Genomic DNA, 19,028 nt, shown 5'->3' on the forward strand with positions numbered 1-19,028 from the left:
TCCTCTGAGCTGAACAGCAGATGTGGACGTAGGAAGGAACGAAACTGTGTTACGAAAACATCCACAGTTAGCAGAATGGATACAGTTCGCAAGTGGTTGCCATGTTTGCTTCTTCTTATTTCTGTTTTTTTGGCTGATTTGCAAACCAACTATGTGCATACTGCAGTATCGGACTGAGTACATAAGCAGGTGTATTCAGGTAGGGAAGATGTTACTGATGTTAGTGCAGACCAGCGGGGAAGAGGGGAGGGGAATAAATTGTGCTCGGACACAGTACAAAACAATCCTGCCTAATGTGTAAAGTGTCACTTCCAACTTCTGTGAAAATTGGCCTAGTCACCATAATATTGAGGGCCCCATCCTCTTTTCCTTTAAGAGTATGTTTCTGCTCTTGGACACAATTATTCAAAAATCTATATACAAGGGAAAAGACAGGAGTGTAACTTTGAAGCATAACTTATTTCAATCCCAGTTTTATGTCATATTAATCATTGTACTCCCGTTGTAAAAGAGGTTGTTTACAGTCCCTGGGTGTTTGAAGTCCTCCCAAGACAGGATGAAGCTTTCCCTGATACATCCTGTGTCTAAATATCAAGGGTACATTATCCTAAACACAGATAACTTTTTTGACATGATAAAATCCTATCCAAAGATGGATTGATGATCAGTTGAGTTTGGGTCAGCAGAGAAGATACTTAAAGTGATGTGAAAATCTTATTTTCTCAAAAAAAAAAAAAAAAAAAAAAAATACGAAGGTTATGAAGTGGCTGGCCTTTTGCAAATGAAATTATCAGCTCCAAATGAGTCAACTAAACACAGTTCATGAGCCTATTAATCTCTTGTATATAATCCCCACTGATGGAAAGAGTCAATATCTATAACAGACATACACACAAACACACACATGTTATCCTCTTGGACAGCTTCGAGGGTTAAGAGGATGCATCTGTGTTATTACAACAAGCTTTCTATCCTCACTTCAAACAGGTCCAATTCCCCACCACCCATAGGGATGCTGATGATGACACATGTTGATGACAGGTCAACTGGTGTGTCAGAATGGTTTTCTGCCTTTGGGTGTTTTTCGGCCTGTGTGTGTGTCAATGTGTGTGCGTACAAACTTGCTCTTTTCCTGGTCGTGAGGAATTGACATCTGGAGAACTTAGCAAAAACAGTCAGATGGATGTTTATGTGGCTGCAATATAAAATGGAAGAAGCTGAAGTTCAAAATAAGATGAAGATAAGATGTAAAAAACACAAAGAAGTCTGTTAGTTGTATCAAACTGTAGTTTCAGATCCTGTTTATGTTGCAGTTTTGTTGTATTTGAATATGAATCATACCTTTCTGCTCAGACTCTGGGTTGTTTTGGATGTTTTGAGCGGGTAAGATTTTCTCTTGGATTGTTTTTTACTGTACGTTCTTGTATGCATTGATTTATTTTTATATATTAAATAATTCTCCACTTAAACACATTATTCCACCTGTGCCTTACTTCCTGTGTTACACAAATTACAGTGATCTGATCACTTTTTGGTAACAGTAACATTATGTCATTTTAATCCTAAAGCCTGTTATGTGTCTAAACTGTGTATAGCAGTGAGAGAGTTTCATACATCATTGTTTTTTAAGTCTTGTCAAAGTCATCTTTTTTATGGAAGGCCTTACAGCCTGTCCTGTAGTAGAAGAGGATTTTCTGGCACAAACTTCACCAACTGACAAGGTGCATGAAGAGTGAAAGGCTTAGAAGAGGTCAAAACGCTCCAGCAACACTTGTAGTAAGAAGATCAACTTTATTATCAATTTAGACCAACGCGTTTCGGCTCATGGCCTTCATCAGAGTCATACAGCCTGTCCTAACAGCACTAAATGCGAAGGTGTCAGCAACAAAATCAGCCTAATTCAATTGTTCCCTATTGGAGTGTCCTAACTGCCTGCGAGCACGCAGCCCGGCGCAGCACACCGTTTTTATCCTGAAGCCATGTTTCTATTTTCCTCTCTGTGGCTCGCTTAGACAGACGAGGAACGAGGACGGAGGGTGCTCTTCAAAGCCCTGGCACTTCTCCCTCAACAGAGCTTGTTAGCTTGTTGTACAAAGGGGAGATAAATAATCTACATCTGTGATTGAAATGTTGACACACGGGAGAAAAACCTTTTTTTGGCCTTTATCGCAGGCCTCTGAGTGTTGTGATTTGAGTCAACAGCTTGTCAATACAAAGCACCACACTTCAGTTTGTCCACCTTCAATACAAAAGCACTAGATGTGATATTGTTTGCAAGGGGGAAACTGAAATTCACAGAGCAGGATATTAAATATTTAATGGATGCAGTATGGACGCTTGCGGTAAGCGAACACCGTTAGGACATGGTGTTGGCTTACACTGTACATTTTTATAAATTAGTGAATTATTTTCAATTTACAACCAGAGCTCATGAACTTTGTGCTTCACACAGTGTGCTACGGTTTGTGGTCAATTATCAATTGTCAATAAAGTTTCCTTTAAAATCTTCCACAGCCAGAAGGTGAAGTCAGATCTCTTGTGTATTCCAGTTTTCTCATATATATTGTCTCACGGCTCAAAGACAAACTGTCAAAAACATTCTTGCTCTCGCACATTTATAGACTCAGAATGAAACCCTGACAGGGTGTGTCAGTCGTTCTACAATTAAAAAAAACGGTCTCTTTGAATCTGCAGTTAGAGCTGCATCTGTAGTAATTGTTAACTCTAGTCTTTAGCCTTCATAAAATAAGCTAACCTAGCTTTTATACTACAGATGGTGAATAGTGAGACCCTTTGAATGAGAACATGAATAGTTTGGCATGAATCAGCACTGCAGCTGAAGTTGTTTTTCTCCCTCATCACTTTCAGAGGTCGTTCACATTTTCTCATCCAGTCTTTAAAACAGCTTTGTAGTTTTCCTCTATCATAGCATACAGTTTATTTCGTCTTCAACCTCTTTGCTTTGTTGTTATCCCCTCTTTCTTTCTTTTTTTTGAAACACACCAATTAACCCGACTCAGTCTTTCCGCAGATTGATATGCCTACATTTTTTATTTGTCCAGAGTCTGTGAGTGGCATCCCTAGCAACCGCCTGCTTTTCTTAGCAACGGTGAATTATTCTGATGGTGATCTGTCGAGAAATATCAGACCATTGTTTTGGGTAATTGGCCAATCAAAACCAAGTATTTAACATAGCCATGTAATACAGTTATAATAATGAATCGCTTCTGAGACTTTGCTGAATTGCGGTATAATGGTAGCTCTTATTTCTGTATAAAGATAACCTCTTTCTTTGGGCCTCTTCATGGACTCTCAACATGACTTATAGCATGGTACCATGATGTCATTTCTATAAATTGAGCCTTACATTGATCCTAATATGAAGAGGCTGAATTTGACTAAAAATAATGAGGAGCTGGCCTTTAAAATGTAAAGAGAAAAATGCATATGATATGTTAGTGCAGATATTTTTGGTCTTACGTACCATAACACAGTTGCAGCTCTGTTGGAGACGTGGGTCTACGAGACCGTGACCAATGCATAATGATGCATTTATTTATTTAGTTTTTTTAATTTTTGGCCCCATGTGTTTTTTTTTTCTTTAACTGGGAGGGAAGGGGTGTGGGAGGTAGACGTGCAGCGCCGGTTGTGGTGTGGTTTTGGCATACATGTGTTATTCATGTTCAAACATCGTGGTCGTCTCAATCCATATTCATGCTTTGAAAAAGAAGGCTTGCTGTGTTGCAGTATAGTATCCCCTATCAGGTTCCCTTCCTATAGTAACCACAGACAGAGAGATTCAATTACATCTGCTTGGGCTACATTTGGCATTTGTGTGTGTGTATGTGTGTGTGTCTTAACAGAAAGATGTCCTGTACACAAGGATCTCTGTTAGTTATGATAGTGTCTCACAGGTCCTTTCTCAGGGGGGCCGAGCTCTGTGTCAGTGCTCCCTCCGCCACGCTCTTTCAACACTTGCTCTGGCTGGGTGTCATCGCTTGGCCTGGCCCAGTCTCATCGGCACGGCTGGGCCCTTTGATTGTGGGAAAAGTCGAGCGAGAGTGATACAGAGAAAAATAGAGATGTTCTCTGGCCTTCTACATTTCCTCTCTTTTTCTCTCCCTCTGCTTTGATGTCTTTCTCTGTGGAGCAATTGCTCTTTAGTCTGACCATTTTTCCTAATTTTAGGAGCCGTTAGTTTCGATGAAATACACTCAATGTTCATGTCCCTTGTGGAATCAGAAGATGCATAGAGTCTAATGACTGTCTTCTGTTATTGTTGTATTCATTTGTACAATCTACTGTAGCCCTGTAAGCTTGTGCAAAAATCCATCAGAGACTTTGCTCTCTCTTTTCTCTCCCTCCTCCCTAGTTTTATGAACTGCCCCGAAAAAAAACACTGGCACTTTTGAGTCTGATGCAGATGGATAGAGAGGGGAAGTGCTGCTTGTTGATAGAAAGCAAATATTAGTTCAGCATTTGCACAGTGTTAATTGAGTGCTGGTGTCAACACAAAAGTACTATTGATAAAGAAACCTTTTTTTTTTTGTTGACAACAATCGTTTCTTTTTCCAGTACTTAACTGCTTCCTTAAAACACTCATATTTGGTAGGCATCAAAAAAGGTAAATTATGTCAAATGACATGCAACACCACATTTGGTTGTTCCACAACATGACAGAACTTACCCCACAAATTAAAAATTTGCATTGACCTCCCAAATGTCAGTGTTCTGCCATTTGAAGCTTCTTGAGGATTCGAGTTACTGTATTAATGAATGTTGAGAGACTTACATGACCTACATTCACTGCAGGATACACTGCAATATATTTGAAATGAGTATTATATGTTAATGTAAGAATAGCATTTTTCAGAGATCCTCTGAATGGACATTCATTTGTATGTGCAAATTCCTGTGGGTGTGTGTGATCTTGATAGATCAGCGATGAGGTCACCAATGCCTTTCATCCTAATGGATTCCATCTGACCAATCACAGAGGAAAGACATGGTTACAGATAAGCCCAGTGTTACATATGAGGTTCCGGTAAACTGCCTTTGTTAGCCAACCCCCCCCACCAGTCCTACTCTGCTCCTATCAGCAATCACCCAGGGTTAATGGTGAGCACCTGAGGATCCAGCCAGGCTACACATCAGTCAAGACAAACCTAGTATTGAGCCAAATGTCAGGCTCCAGCTATTCAAGTTAGTCTTCTTCCTGAACGCAACACGTACACATTTCGGTTAAAGAAATCAGACTTGTGATGACTCAGGCTATATCCTCATGATGAAACCAGCCATAATTCAGACTTACCTGATGTATAAACCTCAACTGTCAGTTAGGTGCCAGTTGTCAAGTGTTAGTATTTCATACTTTTAGACCTAGGACCCCCTCTGGTGAAATGGGTCACAGTTTGACCCCGTCTCTGGGTTAATATGTAAATGTACAGTACGGTGTATTCGACCTGTCTGACCAGATCATCATAAAGTGGGCCCAGGTCAGGAGCTACAGGTTGTTATCCACTGGCTGGCCACATTTTTTCATTTTTTTTTTTTCTTTCTTTCTTTCTTTCTTTCATTCTTTCTTTCTTTCTTTCTTTCTTTCTTTCTTTCTGTCTTTTCTTTCTTTTCTTTCTTTCTTTCTTTCTTCCAAAAGGAAGAAAAAGAAAAGAATGAATAATTAATACTAATGGTGCTGGGAGCAGAAGAATAAAGCGTTGGGGTAATTACCCAGCAATCATTGCAGCATTCCTCAGCTGAGGGGGGACGAGATAGGGGTCTTGAGCCTAAAGAGCATGGACGTGGATCAACTTGGCCGGCACACACAAAGGCACACTCACTCTCACGTACAGCCTTGCTTGCACAAGTGCAATCCGTCTTCATTGAGCAGCTCAGGGTCTGCCGAAGTCTCTCCCTGCTCATTTCAGCTCTGTGGTCAACCAGAAGAAATCGCTATAAAAACAACACACACTTTGGCTTTCTCATTGTTTCTCAGCATATGTCTGCAACTGTGTGTAGGCCTGTGTATGTGTCTGTTTATTGATGTCTATTTGGTATGTATGAATGCAGTGGAGGGTCTCTGTATGAATGACTTTCTGCAGGAATGTGCAGGAAGAGGGGGAGGATGTCTGCTTGTAATATGTATAAGTGCAATATGCACCCCACATTGCCTGAACCTGACCCGGCATTCATGATAATAATCACAGCCTGATTGTGTGTGTAATTTATGTTTGTATTCCTCAGAGATCAGTACTGTATATTCAGAATAAGCCACATGTTACAATGGCTGAGCAGAATTAGACGAGCGTATTGGGTTTCCTGTTTCATATGTGTGACCACCAAATGCAAATGTGTTTATGCAATATTTAAAAAAAAGCAGGCCTCATTTATCAGGCTTCTTAAATATTATTGTTTCATTAATGGTAAATTGTTTAATCTTTGTACAGAACACTTTTTTCCGGGGTGCTGGTGGCGCAGTGGTTAGTGCACGTACCCCATGGATGGAGGCTGAAGTCTTCCAAGCGAGCGGCCCACGTTCAAATCCAGCTTGTGGCTCCTTTCCCGCCTGTCATTCCCCACTCTCTCTCTCCCTGATTTCCGACCCTATCTACTGTCCTATCTCTCCATTAAAAGCCCAAAAATAAATCTTTAGAATACTTTCTTCCCTTGTTTTTCCTCCACAGAATGTTTTTGAAGTTAGGCTAATACTGATTTTTCTTTTTTCACTGATTTTTCCTAATACATTTTCATCATAAAGAGTGTTTCACTCTGCGTTTGTGTATGTTTATATGCCTATGTGCTTGCATTCATATGAGTTTGTGTGTGTGTGTTTATATGTGTGTGTATCCAAAGGACACAGAGCACCTTTGTATTTCTTAACAGGCACTGGTGGTAGGGAGCTAAAATTCATTTTGGGCCAATGGAGAGGAAGCTGCTGAGACATTCACAGGCCTCAGTGGTAATCAAAGTGATACCCATAGAAAATTCTGTCTCTTTCATTTTTTCCCCGACTTTGACTTTGACAAACACATTTTCCCTTGGCTGTTGTTTGGCAACAACCTGCTTGTTTGGCTTATTAGCCACGAGTCCTACCTGAGCACGGTCATTTTTGGTTTGCAGGCAAAAATTGAAACACACAAGCATGATAGCACACATGCAGCTACAGAATGGCACAATACAATAAACGTACATTAAATTGAGCCACAACTTTGTTTCAGACGTGTTGGCAAAAAGCTCAAAAGAGCACAGACAAAGCCTCTTTTTCATTACTTCATCAGAGAGAAACTCCTTCAGAGAAACACTTCTTTATTGTGACATTTAGAAGGAAAAGAAATCAAAACTTTTCTCTCAGAAAGTTTAGAATGACCTTTACTTCTCCCCCCGTTTAGAAAAGTGTGGATGATTTCAGATCCTGAGCATGGTGCCCCCTGACCCTCGGTTCTCTTCCTTCCTCTCTCTCGGGCACAACTCATCTTTTGAAGTCACTGTGCTCCGTCGTTCTGCTCGATAACAGATGAGTAATTTCTCCTCAGGCAAAGCAGCGTGACATCAGGAAGGTCATTTAAGGGAAATTTGGGGAGAGGTGTGATTTCTTGCTGTAAGGGTCTCTGTGTCACGTTGCACTGTTGTACAGTCGACTCAACGGTCTAAAGAGACCTGGTGAGAACAGCTGTGAGAATGTAGTGTGAGAGTTGTTCGCTGTAATTTGTGGAGTTAATTCTTTCCGGACAATTTTTTGTTTAGCTGGAACCTAACCAAATAACTTGTGACGAGATAGCATGTGAAAGTTGAATTTTGCAATTACATCTCAGACGAGAAAGGCATTGTAAATGGACTTGGACTTGTATAGCACTCTAGTGTTTTGAATACTCAAAACACTTTTACAAAACATCACATTCATTCATGCAGCAGGATAAATATGGGGTGTTGTATCTTGCCCAAAAACATGTAACTGCAGGAGCTAGGTATCCAACCCCCAAACTTGGTGACAAAAAGACAACCAACTCTACCACTGATCCACAGCCGCCACAAATACGTCCTTCCTTTTTACGCTTCACATGTTTTAAATATAACATTCACTTTAACACATTTTTCATTAAAAGTTAGCTCAGGAGTTTTAATTTGTCGGGCGCTGGTGGTGCAGTGGTTGGTGCGCGTGCCCCATGTATGGAGGCTTTGCTCCTCCAAGTGGGCGGCCCAGGTTCAAATCCCACCTGTGGCTCCTTTCCAGCATGTCATTCCCTACTCTCTCTCCCTGATCTCTGACTCTATCCACTGTCCTATCTTTCCATTAAAAACATACACAAAAAGCCCAAAGATAAATCTTTAAAAAAAAAAAAAAAGGAGTTTTAATTAGTGAATAAATGAGCCTGTTACAGTAAATCACCACATGGGGGTGCCAGGTTACACCGTATATGAGCGTCCACAGTCTCTGAGTGTTGTTGGTGTTGCTCTGTTTTACAGAGAGGGGATGGTGGTGTGGAGTGTCGGTGGGACAGGGGTTAAATGAAGTGCACACACACCCTCCTCACACTGTAAAGGTCACTGTCTTTCCTGAAGCTCTCAAACGCAAGCTGTGTTTCTCTTTGAAGAGCCACATCTGAGTGCTCACTTCAGGAGGAAGTCTTTTATTAAACTTGGAATCAACAAGCTGTAATGGCCGGAGATGGGAGAAGCATGCAGTTTCACATGTTAAAGTATACTGTAACACTCACAAAAATCATAAAATTCCAAGTTTGAAACATAGATGCTTTACTTGGATGACAGTTTTTGATTGAAGAGGACTTGAAATAGCAATTTGATATTTCCAGTTTGGAGTCTTTCATCATGTTTCTGTCTGACTCTGACCTAGATTTCCCAGGGGAAGTACACACGATGCTGCACATCGTCCAGTTTGTGGTTATTGTGCTCTCTGTATTTGTGTGAGTACCCCTGCGTGTGCGTACATGGCATGCATTTATGTGCCAAAATCTTTGAGTTTTACAACTGTCCCTGTCATATTTTCAGCGGTGATGACAAGCGTAGAGAAATGAGTTGCCTTTCAGAAAGGGTAACCAGTTATTGTTTGGTATTTTTATTGGTCCAAAAGAGTTTTTAAATTACGAATGATTGTATTTTTATGGCGGTCACGCTCCATGCTGGTCTCCTCTGTGTTGTGCAGAAATGACTCCCTGGAGGACACAGGGTTCTACTTTTTAGTTTGGATGGAAGACAGACTTGTCGACCTGGTTTGTGGTTTTGTTCGGAAACAAACTGCTTTTGGATCACTTTTTTTTTTTTTGCCAGGGCTACGGCATGATACTGTTTAAAAAAGCTTTTCTCCATTACGGCTCTGCTTGTTTTAATCATGATCAGACTCTAAGGACTACAAACTGGTTGTTCTAAACCCCCTACAAAGAATATACAAATTAGTTTTGTTGATGTTTATTAACTTTTAACTGAACAGATATGTATTCTACCTATTGTTTGAGATATAAACCCCTGCACGCAAATGTCTGTCATTCATCTAAAAATAAAAGAATATAGAAAATTACAATATTTCTTTCAACAATGACGACAACGCAACTCACTAGTTCCCTAGTTTCAGCAGTTGTCAGTTGAGTCATAACACTTCAACTTAAGCAACATCAATCAAGTGTAATATACTATATATTTTTTTAATCAGAAACAGGTTCTGTTAAGCCTCTCCTTGCTGCTTTTTAATTTTCACACACACACAGAGTTATTTCAGTTTTAATTACTTAGTTTCTCAACTTTTTATGTTTAAAGCACTTTTACTGTGTTGGTGCTACAACTGTTTACATATTGAAAAGTCAAGGTCAGTTAAAGGTAACCATGCATCAACACCCCCACTTTTTTAAGGAGAAGCTGGTCCCTTCCTATCAGCTTGGTGATAAAGTTATCAGAGTCAAAACAGTACGGTTTTAAACAGTGGGGAGCCATGTGTGTGTGTGGGATGACTGAGTCAGACGTCAGTTTCTCGGGAGGATACACACTCACTGAGACAGACAGTCCACACCGCAGTGCCTGGCCTATAGCTGCTCTATCGTTGGTGGTCTGCTTCTGCGGGAGGTGTGTGTGGTTGAAGAGTGGGATGACATATGCACTGTTGTATAATGATAAAAGCCTGTGTGTGTGTGTGTGTGTGTGTGTGTGTGTGTGTGTGTGTGTGCGAGCGAGAAATAGCGAGAGAGAGGGATGCGGGAGTATAGTCGGAGGTATCCTCACACACTGAGAGATAAAATGAATGACTGCTGTTCTCATCATAACAATCGAGCTACTGGAGGAGAGGCCCCTCTCTCTCCCAGAAAGGCAAACAGCTGCCCCGCGCCTCTCCTATCCAACAGAAAGCATTTCTCTTCACAGAGTATGTTTTGACTTTCAGAAACTTGTTCAGAATTCCTCACCCTCTTTCCCATATCCACCGCTCGCGTCACTCGTTCTCATCCGCAGATTTAAGCTGTGTTGAATGTTTTTCTGCACAATTTCACAGAAGGCCCAGTGACGAGGCTAAACATTTCATCACAGGGTTGTTATTTTGTGAGACCAGGCCAAAGCAAACTTATGGCTGGTGAAGAATGTAATCATTTATCTAAGACCGGAGGCAACATACTCAATTAAACCTGAAATAGGGCCCTGTGGTACCCATAGTGACAAGAGCGAGGTCGTGCTTGGGTGCAATTGTATATGTTTCTGTGCATATTCGGGAGAAAACGGTTAATGTCAAAGCTACTGAGCTGCTACCAGATATTGAGCTTGTTTGTACTTCCTCCTGTGTTTACTGCAGATGGAGATAAGCATGTTTAAGCATCGGGCTTGTGTAAGCTGTTGGGGGCCTCACTGGCACTGTATGATGTGGTGATTATAAATGTTATTCAGTAACTGGTCCAGCCTTGCAAAAATCCTTTAGAAAGTTAGGGAAAAGTGCTTCCCCAGCCCTGAAATCTCATCTAACACACACCCATGGCAATCATTAGTTGCTGGGAATTTTATCTGCCTTTGGTAAGGTCAAGCTTTCCCATCATTCCCTGAAGGATTTAATGTCCCTATCGCTTGTGGCCCGACCTACCAGAGCCTTAAAACTTGGTAGTGTAATGACTGTCATTAACCTATCAAGATCTGCTGAAGGCTCCTGGCTGCTTTTTCCCACCCCATCTCCACTTGCCACTTTCCCTCCATTGCCAAAAATCCAAGATGGTTCCTTTGGATCTGTGTTCTTTCCCTCCAGGGGGGCGGAGAACACCAAAGTCAACAGTCTAATCTGGATTGATTTATAAAATAGCCATGGCGATTTGGACATTATCTATCTATGTACCCATGACTGGAATGCAGCTCATTCTCCCCACTGGACATTCTTTTGCCCTGTCGCAGTTTCAGTTAAAATGTGGTCTCTTGATAGCCTGAAGTGCTTTTCTTGTTTTTATTGGATTCTCATGTTCATTAAATAATGAAGTCTTTTCTGTGCTTTTCTGCTCTTTGCTTTTGTGAACACCAGACCTAATCTGGGAACAGACCACTTGGGTCAAATGTGGTATTAATGCTTTACAGCAGTGAGTGAATGGTGCTTTGTCTGTTCGTAAATAAACAATAACCCATCAGACTGAGCTGGAGACAAGAAAATGGATGCTCTGTGCCAGTCCGTAGGTCTAAGTCTCACTACTTTTTTTTCATGGTGACAATTCAGAATTGTAAAGAATGTACAGCGTGGGTGTAACAATTAAAGGCATAAATAAGTCACCATTTCCGGTCACCAGATGTGCTGTCTCTTTGTAACTATAATTTGCAGACCTCTGGAGTCTCATTGCACTGCGTCCCACCACAGCTGCATCTGCTAGTGTTTTGTTTGGTACAGCCTGAAGCATTTTGTGTTTGTATGTGTGCCTGTGTGGTTCAAAGTGCCTGTGCATCTGTCTTTTGTGTGTTGTGTTCTGTTTTGTGGATGTCCATCAGATAAAGGCTGTTGAAAACCACAACTGGTTTTACACCACCACTTTATCGACATGAGGTTAGCCACAGAAGGCAGATGTAGAGACATGTAAGCCCTGAAGTAAAATAGCTGAATGAACCCTTAGATTGGCACTGCTTAGATGGGACTGGAGCCTGTTTGGTCACACTAGCTAATGGCTGTGTTGTCCCCTCAGTGTTAGATCTGCTCTCTTTGTGGATCCAGCTGTAACTGTCTTGACTTAAACTGTACAGTGGAGGCTTTCATTGATGCTCATTTTTCAGCTGCATGTCAAACAATGACGATTACAACAGGATGTTGTTGAATCCAGCTAGAGGCTGAAACATCTAGCCAGAGTCTGTTTTCATCTTCTTGAGGAATCTGTACTCAATGGAATAATTCCTTTAGGGTACTTTTGTGTGACAATAGACTGTATAAATAATGGATGTAGCCATCATGACATCACCCACTGGTTTAGTGGCTTCTCTTTGTAGCTTTTAGTTTGGCAATCTGGCCGTCTCCATGGTGATTTTCTGGATCCAGAAATGACCCTTTTATGGAAAAGGGGGTGGAACTAGTGGAGTTGGCAAATGCCAAGTTATTAAAGCTATACAGTCTGTGCCTGCTAGTCAATAAGATGGTTAACCCATAGGATTAGATATTATTTTTGGTGGTAGATGACTAGATTTTTTTAGACTTAATACTTCAGTATTTCCCACACATAGACGATACTTTGGCCGCCCCGGTATATTTCCGACCTATTTTAATGTATTCACAATTTATACATGTACAAACCTAAAATTAAAATATAGCTTTTGGAATGTATCAGAATTGCTGCACCCACACCCACATCTATATGTGAGGTGAGTGAGTTAAATCAATACACTACTAACCTTGGCTTCTCTTTTTCTCTGTCTGTCTCTGATTTTGTCTTCCTTTCTTCAGATCGAGAACCTGTTGGAGCAGTTGAAGGATAAGGACAAACAGCTGGCTGGGTTGAGGGAAAGGGTCCAAGGCCTTCAAACTGACTCAAGCAACACAGACACAGCCCTGGCCACACTGGAGGAAGCCCTCTCAGAAAAGGTACAGAACAGGAGTTTAGCAAAGGGGAAATTGGAGGTAATGAACAAGCTAAGTAAAAAAATACTGAAGCTAAGGGTTGGGTTTGACATGTAGCTCTGTTTTGAAAATTTATGGAATTTATAGTGGGAAAACTAATCCACATGCAAAACTTGTGTGTCAGGTGTAGACATTAAAACTCACAAATGAAACCATTAGACCACCACTTGGTCTCAAACCGCCTGGAAAATTTTACACATTGAGGCACACTGGTCTTTTAGGAAGCTTGTATACAGCACAGGGCTTAATTAAGTTGCCTTTGCAATGACTCACTGCCATAATTTACTGACACAGTCTCCTAATTTATGGACTTTGGGCCACACTAGATGAGGTCTTGTCTGAAAACAGTGAGAGAGAGAACAGAGGTCTAAGGTGAACATAGACTGAGGATTAGTCCTTGTCAGTAACTGAGCTTAACATAGGGAGGGTATGATCTATAGCATTAGAGGAGGAAAGAAGTTTTGAAAGGGCTGAGGAATCGAAGGATGGAAAAGTGGAATGGCAGAAGAGGCACAGGCCTGATGGAAGAGGTGGCCTGAGAATTAAGGGAGGGAGAGGTCAAGGAATGCAAGGGTGGAGGCACAGTAAAAAATTAGCAACTTGTGCGAGACATATGAAAGAAGAAGAGAAAAGGCAGAACTGGCAAGAAAAATTCAGTTACTAAGGGATCAGACAGGGAAGGAAAATCAGATAACACAGCCAAGAACCTATAGAGGGAAAAAAAAATGAACCATCGTGTCCGTGAGGGAACATAATGAGAGAGATAGCACAGACATGATGTACTTTAAAAGTATACAGTCCTGATCTAATGTTGTGCTGTTAGAAAAAAACCAACATCATTTATAACGCTGTTCAACAGTTTTCCAACCTAATTAATTATCTCTGATACGAGGGATGACAGACACAATCTTGCACAGAACACTCTTTGTGAATCCATTTGTATTTGATGGTCAAGTACATTGCAGAGCAGAAATCGCAGAGCTGTGAGCTATGACTGCCATGTGAATTGAGGTGAATCAAGCAGACTAACTCCATATGGATGGACGGGTGAGTGGATGTTGGTCGTAAACATTCAGCGTTTGTTGTTTTCTGGCAACATGGGAGAGCAGCTGGTCTCCATAAAGCTTCACCTCAACACAACTGAGCTAGCACTAACACTTAAAGATGAATGGACTTGTTGGCCACTGTGATGTTTTGTGTTCAGTAAAATACATTGCTTTTTAACGGACAGGTTATTCACCCAATAAAACAGCAACATAAAAAAAAGTCAGTTGCGAGGAGCTGAAATGCTAATGTCGTTCATTTTATTTATTTTCTTGTCGACACAAGCTTTGAGCCATGTGTTTATGAACTTGAGTGAATGGTTGATTTTTAATTGGAGCCTGGATTGAACAGTGTGACTTTGATGAGATACTGTTCTGACACTGACCATGGAGTGGCCAGATCCTTGGATGGCAGTATCTACACACTACTTGTAAGCGTCCTGACCGAGGATGACTTGACGTTTCTTAACATTGCTGCATGATTAGAGCTGAGCTGGCACATTTGTTGGACCTGCAATGTAATGACATGATTCCTATAAAAAGGATACCATTTACATATTTGTATGTTCTGTAGGCTAAAAGATGAATCCAATTCAGCTTTTTGTTGTCACTGGCTGCTGATAAAAAGAGGAGTTAGTAAGTTTAGATTGTGCTGTACATCTGAATGAATACGTGTGGCAAGGGTGTAGAATTGGGTAGCGACAGTGAGGATGTATCCCCACCAATGCAGACAGCTTTCACCGTTATAGTGTCTGTTAACAGAGACGCCAGACTGAAGAGAAATCGACTTCACAGGTACACCTCAGAGTTAAACAGAGCAACAACAGGATTCATGAACAAATATTCTGCTTTTGTTCTTCTGTCCGTATGCAAGAGCTCCCTCTCTCTCTCTCTCTCTGCATGTAAATGTGTAACCTTCTCTCTCTCCACAGCATCTTTGGAGTATATTTAATATATAGCGCCCTCTCGTCTTGGTTACAGCGTGTAAGCAGGTGATTAAAGAGCTCTGACATGTCAAAGTACTATAGAAGTATTGTATAGGATGTATCAATAAATCATTGACTGTTATTATGTTCTGATGATTGATTTAACTGAAATGATTGCTCCTTTCTTGAAAAGTAAGTTGTGCTAAAGTGCTGTTAAAAGACGAAGTTCAAACTTTTTCAATTTGATCTATGCAACTCAATGCTTGTGTGTTCTCAGAAAATCCGTCTATTAATAGACAAGATGTGAGATGTGAGAAGGACCAACACACTTAGATGGTTTCACTTAGAATGTTTTTTTTATCACCTAATTTTGTTTCTGATGCCGACAGACTTTGAAATGAATAGCATAATGGCACAATAAACTTTCAATCCTTTTTCCTCCGTGGCCCATCTGTTTACCCAGAAACCACTTCTGATATAGCCTACATTTAATTCAGCTGCGATGAGGAGAACGTTGGCGAGTGTTTCAGACTTTGTGGTCAACACAGGGTGTGTGTAATGTGTTTACAAGAGAGTGTGTGTGTGTTGCTAATCACACACCCTGTCACAAACCTGCTCTCGGAGCCAGTTGTGCGCCACACTGCTGTGGTTCTAATTAACAGGATAGGGCATTTTGCCCAGGCCCAGCCCTGCTCTTTGGTGTGTGTGTCTGTTATACTGTGTGCAAGTTTCTTTTGTGTTTACTTGTGCACCACACTTAAGTCTCATAGAAGTAGATTTTATTACCACATCCTGGTCTCTTACCCTGAACCCCAAACATCCTAGAGATATTTCATAATGTGGGGAAAACACCCAGGACCTATTAGCCATCTGAACTCTCTCCTTCTTTCTTCTCTCTCTCCCTTTCTCCCTCTCTCGCCTTCTCATCCAAAGCCCAGTATGCAGTGTGTAACTGAGCCAGGTCTAGTTAGTGGCTGTATTTGTCCAATTGCCCAGAGATTAAAGCTGCCAATCATGTGGCGATGCCACATCGTAAAGCCTCATTGCTGAGTTTCACTCTGTGCCTAAATAAACACCTGAGTAAACACCTTGGTAATCACTTCTGTCCACACCTTAACACACATATATACACTGTAACACACCTACTACACACACCTTGCATAGTCCACCACCCATGGTGTGGAGCTGGTCACAGGCCAATGCCCAAAGCCGTGGTCCCCCTGCTGCCCAGCGTGATCAGAGAATAGAGTAAGTTATGATGTAAACATTCCAACTAGGTTTATCAGAAGGCAATGTGGAGCTGTAAGGACGTGATCTACAGTACTGTTGAATCTGTTCTCAATAAATCTGTCTCACTCCCTCAGCCCTTCTCCTCCTTCCTCCAACTCTCTCTGTCCTAGTTGGCCCTCATCTCCCCATGTCCCTGCTATTATTTATGGTAGTATTATTTATGACGAGCATTTATGAGTTTATCTTTGGCCGCACTTTGCGAAGCATGCTAGTGAGCCAATTCAGCAAGAGACTGGTTCAAACTTCCAATAATGATAGGAAAGAACTGTAATCACACAGGACTGATGATCTCTTGCCCTGGGAATAATAAAAACAACATAAATTGTATCACAATTCTTCTGTATGATCAAGCTTTTATGCAAATAATAGCTTTCTAGCATCTTAAACTTATTCCATCTCTCACCTCTGTCTTCATACTATTTTTCATAGAGATGTCTTTTTTCACTCTCTCAGGAGCGAGTGATTGAGAATTTGCGTGAGCAAAAGGAGCGGGAGGACAGGGTCCACCTGGAGGAGCTGGATCAGATGAGGAGAGAGAATCAGGAATTAAAGGACAAACTTTCAGCCCTGCAGCCCCAGAAAATGTCCCTGAGTCAACCTGTCAACCGCAGCCCGACGCCGAACCAGAGGCCTGACGGAGAGGTCAGTGCAGATTGTTTGGATGTAGTTATGATGACTAAGGATTACATTTGTTGAAGATTTTTTTTTTTTTACATAATGCATGTCATAGCGTGTTGTAGGGATGAAAAAAAAAAAAGTATTCTAAGAAACATAACTGAAACTCCAAGTCAGAAGAATTTGCATGTTGATCTGAGAATTGTACCCGACAGCTCAAAAATGCTAGTCTGGCATTTGTCTGCCACTAGAAATAAACAGTAATTAATATTTCATCGTTGCCAACATTATAACAGACTTGCACATGCAAGCAGACTTGTGCTGAGTTCTAAAACGAGGCTAAACATAAAATCTCATTTCACAGATACTATAAAACAAATAAGTAATCTTTTTCTCGAAGCTTTTACTGTTCCACACTTCAAATGAACAAACATGACACTTCACAATTATTTTTTATTATACAAAAAGAATTAAAAGAATTTACTTTTACAGACACTCTGCAGTGGTTGTAATATGCTCCTTGTACCATGTATTTATACTGTTAACATCTACAGTAACAGTAATTTCACTCTCTTACCTCCCTGTGAGCCTTCAGAATACTGTTAGAAACTCCCTAGCAAAGGGCCTGCCTGCACTTTGTCCTACAGGATAAAGGGATGAATTAAGAGAGAATGATTTATGGAGGTAAAAGATCCCTCGATCCCTGTTTGGGTGCCAAGTCAGAGGCCTCGCTGTCTTTTTTCCCTCTCTTTTGACTCTGCGAGGCTTACAAGCCAGGACAGACTCTCGCCCTGCTAGAATTTATGAGAATATTTTCTTTTATTCCCATAAAGAGCATACACACATCTCATTCCTGTGAAATGATATCTTGTTGAATGTTGACGCTGCGCTACATGAAAGCAACACTAGCGCCATAACTCTTTGTAGTGAGCCGATCCACTCTGACAGATGTGTTGCCATAATTGGACTATTCTGTGTAGTGGCAGAAATCAGGGCCTGTTATGTAAACCTATATTTTCATTAGAAAGACACATGATGTGTTTGTGTTTTTGTTTGTGAGTTTGTGCGTATATGTGTGTTTCTGTCTCTGTGCATGTGCATGCAGCTGTGTGAGTGTCTGAGTGTGTTGATGTGTGTGATCCTACTGTAATGCAGTGGAGTGTGACAGGTCGTGCAGTTGTAATACTCAGTAGGCCAGAGGTGAACAGACATGGTGCCCGGGATTAAAATCTGATCAAACCAACCTGCGACACTCACAATCACATACACACCCAGATCCATCTCAGTGCAATCAGCCGATGTATAACATGATTTGATACCGACAGCCATGTGTACTGTTGCTCTTAATACAGGATTATCGCAAAAAAAATTACAAAATACATTATTTTACAAATGGGGAAATCTTATCAACTTGTAGGTGTCAAGAATCCATCACAAAAAAAAAAAAACTAACAGAATAAAGCAATTCACTATCAAGCCTTTAAGGCTCCATGGATTGATCCTAATGGTCAGGGTGATGGAATAAGTGAAACTAAGGTCAAACAGTAATTAATAAGGAATAAACTGGGCAATGTACTGGACACTTTATTGAGTTTATTGCTCAGCTGGTTTGGTTAAAAGCATCTTAAAAGCATCTTATAGAATAATGTTTGATGATGTTACAATACTAAAGTTGGGGCTTGGTAATTTATATGAGATATTCCCTTATTAGTGTAACAGTGTGTTGATGCACCAGGTTTTCATAGGATATTTACAGCAGTGGTTAGATTTAATTATGAAAAGTGTCTTGAGAAAATTAGCTGAATTCCTATTTTGGCTGTCACATGTTTTAATGGTACAAACATTTCTGTAAGTGGACACCAGGTCAACTTTTCAGAAAGAAATGCCATTTTATCTCACAAACAAGCTAAATATAGAAATGCTTTTAAAATGCTTTAATTGATATAAATATGTGTATGGAAGAAGTTCTTATTTAATGTTCATCAAAAATATTTCTAAAAAAGGGAGAAATAATCTTTCTGCCTGACATCAGTTTACCTCTGATTGAAGATGTAGATGTTTGTGTTGGCCAGCAGGCTGTGTACACACAGTGGC

The 19,028-nt window shown here is 40.8% G+C and overlaps 1 protein-coding gene across 7 annotated transcripts in view; it reads left to right on the forward strand.

Moving 5' to 3' along the window:
- The window catches only part of LOC109996130 (ERC protein 2), a 150,289-nt gene that overhangs the window by 41,798 nt on the left and 89,463 nt on the right, over window positions 1–19,028 (forward strand). For all 7 annotated transcript variants that reach the window (XM_065961255.1, XM_065961260.1, XM_065961259.1 and 4 more), the window contains 2 exons: window positions 12,887–13,024; window positions 16,773–16,961. In XM_065961255.1, the coding sequence (XP_065817327.1) occupies window positions 12,887–13,024; window positions 16,773–16,961 (327 nt within the window). The remainder of the gene's footprint in view (window positions 1–12,886; window positions 13,025–16,772; window positions 16,962–19,028) is intronic.

Source organism: Labrus bergylta, chromosome 12 (genome assembly GCF_963930695.1).
Source record: "Labrus bergylta chromosome 12, fLabBer1.1, whole genome shotgun sequence".
Classification (NCBI taxonomy): domain Eukaryota; kingdom Metazoa; phylum Chordata; class Actinopteri; order Labriformes; family Labridae; genus Labrus; species Labrus bergylta.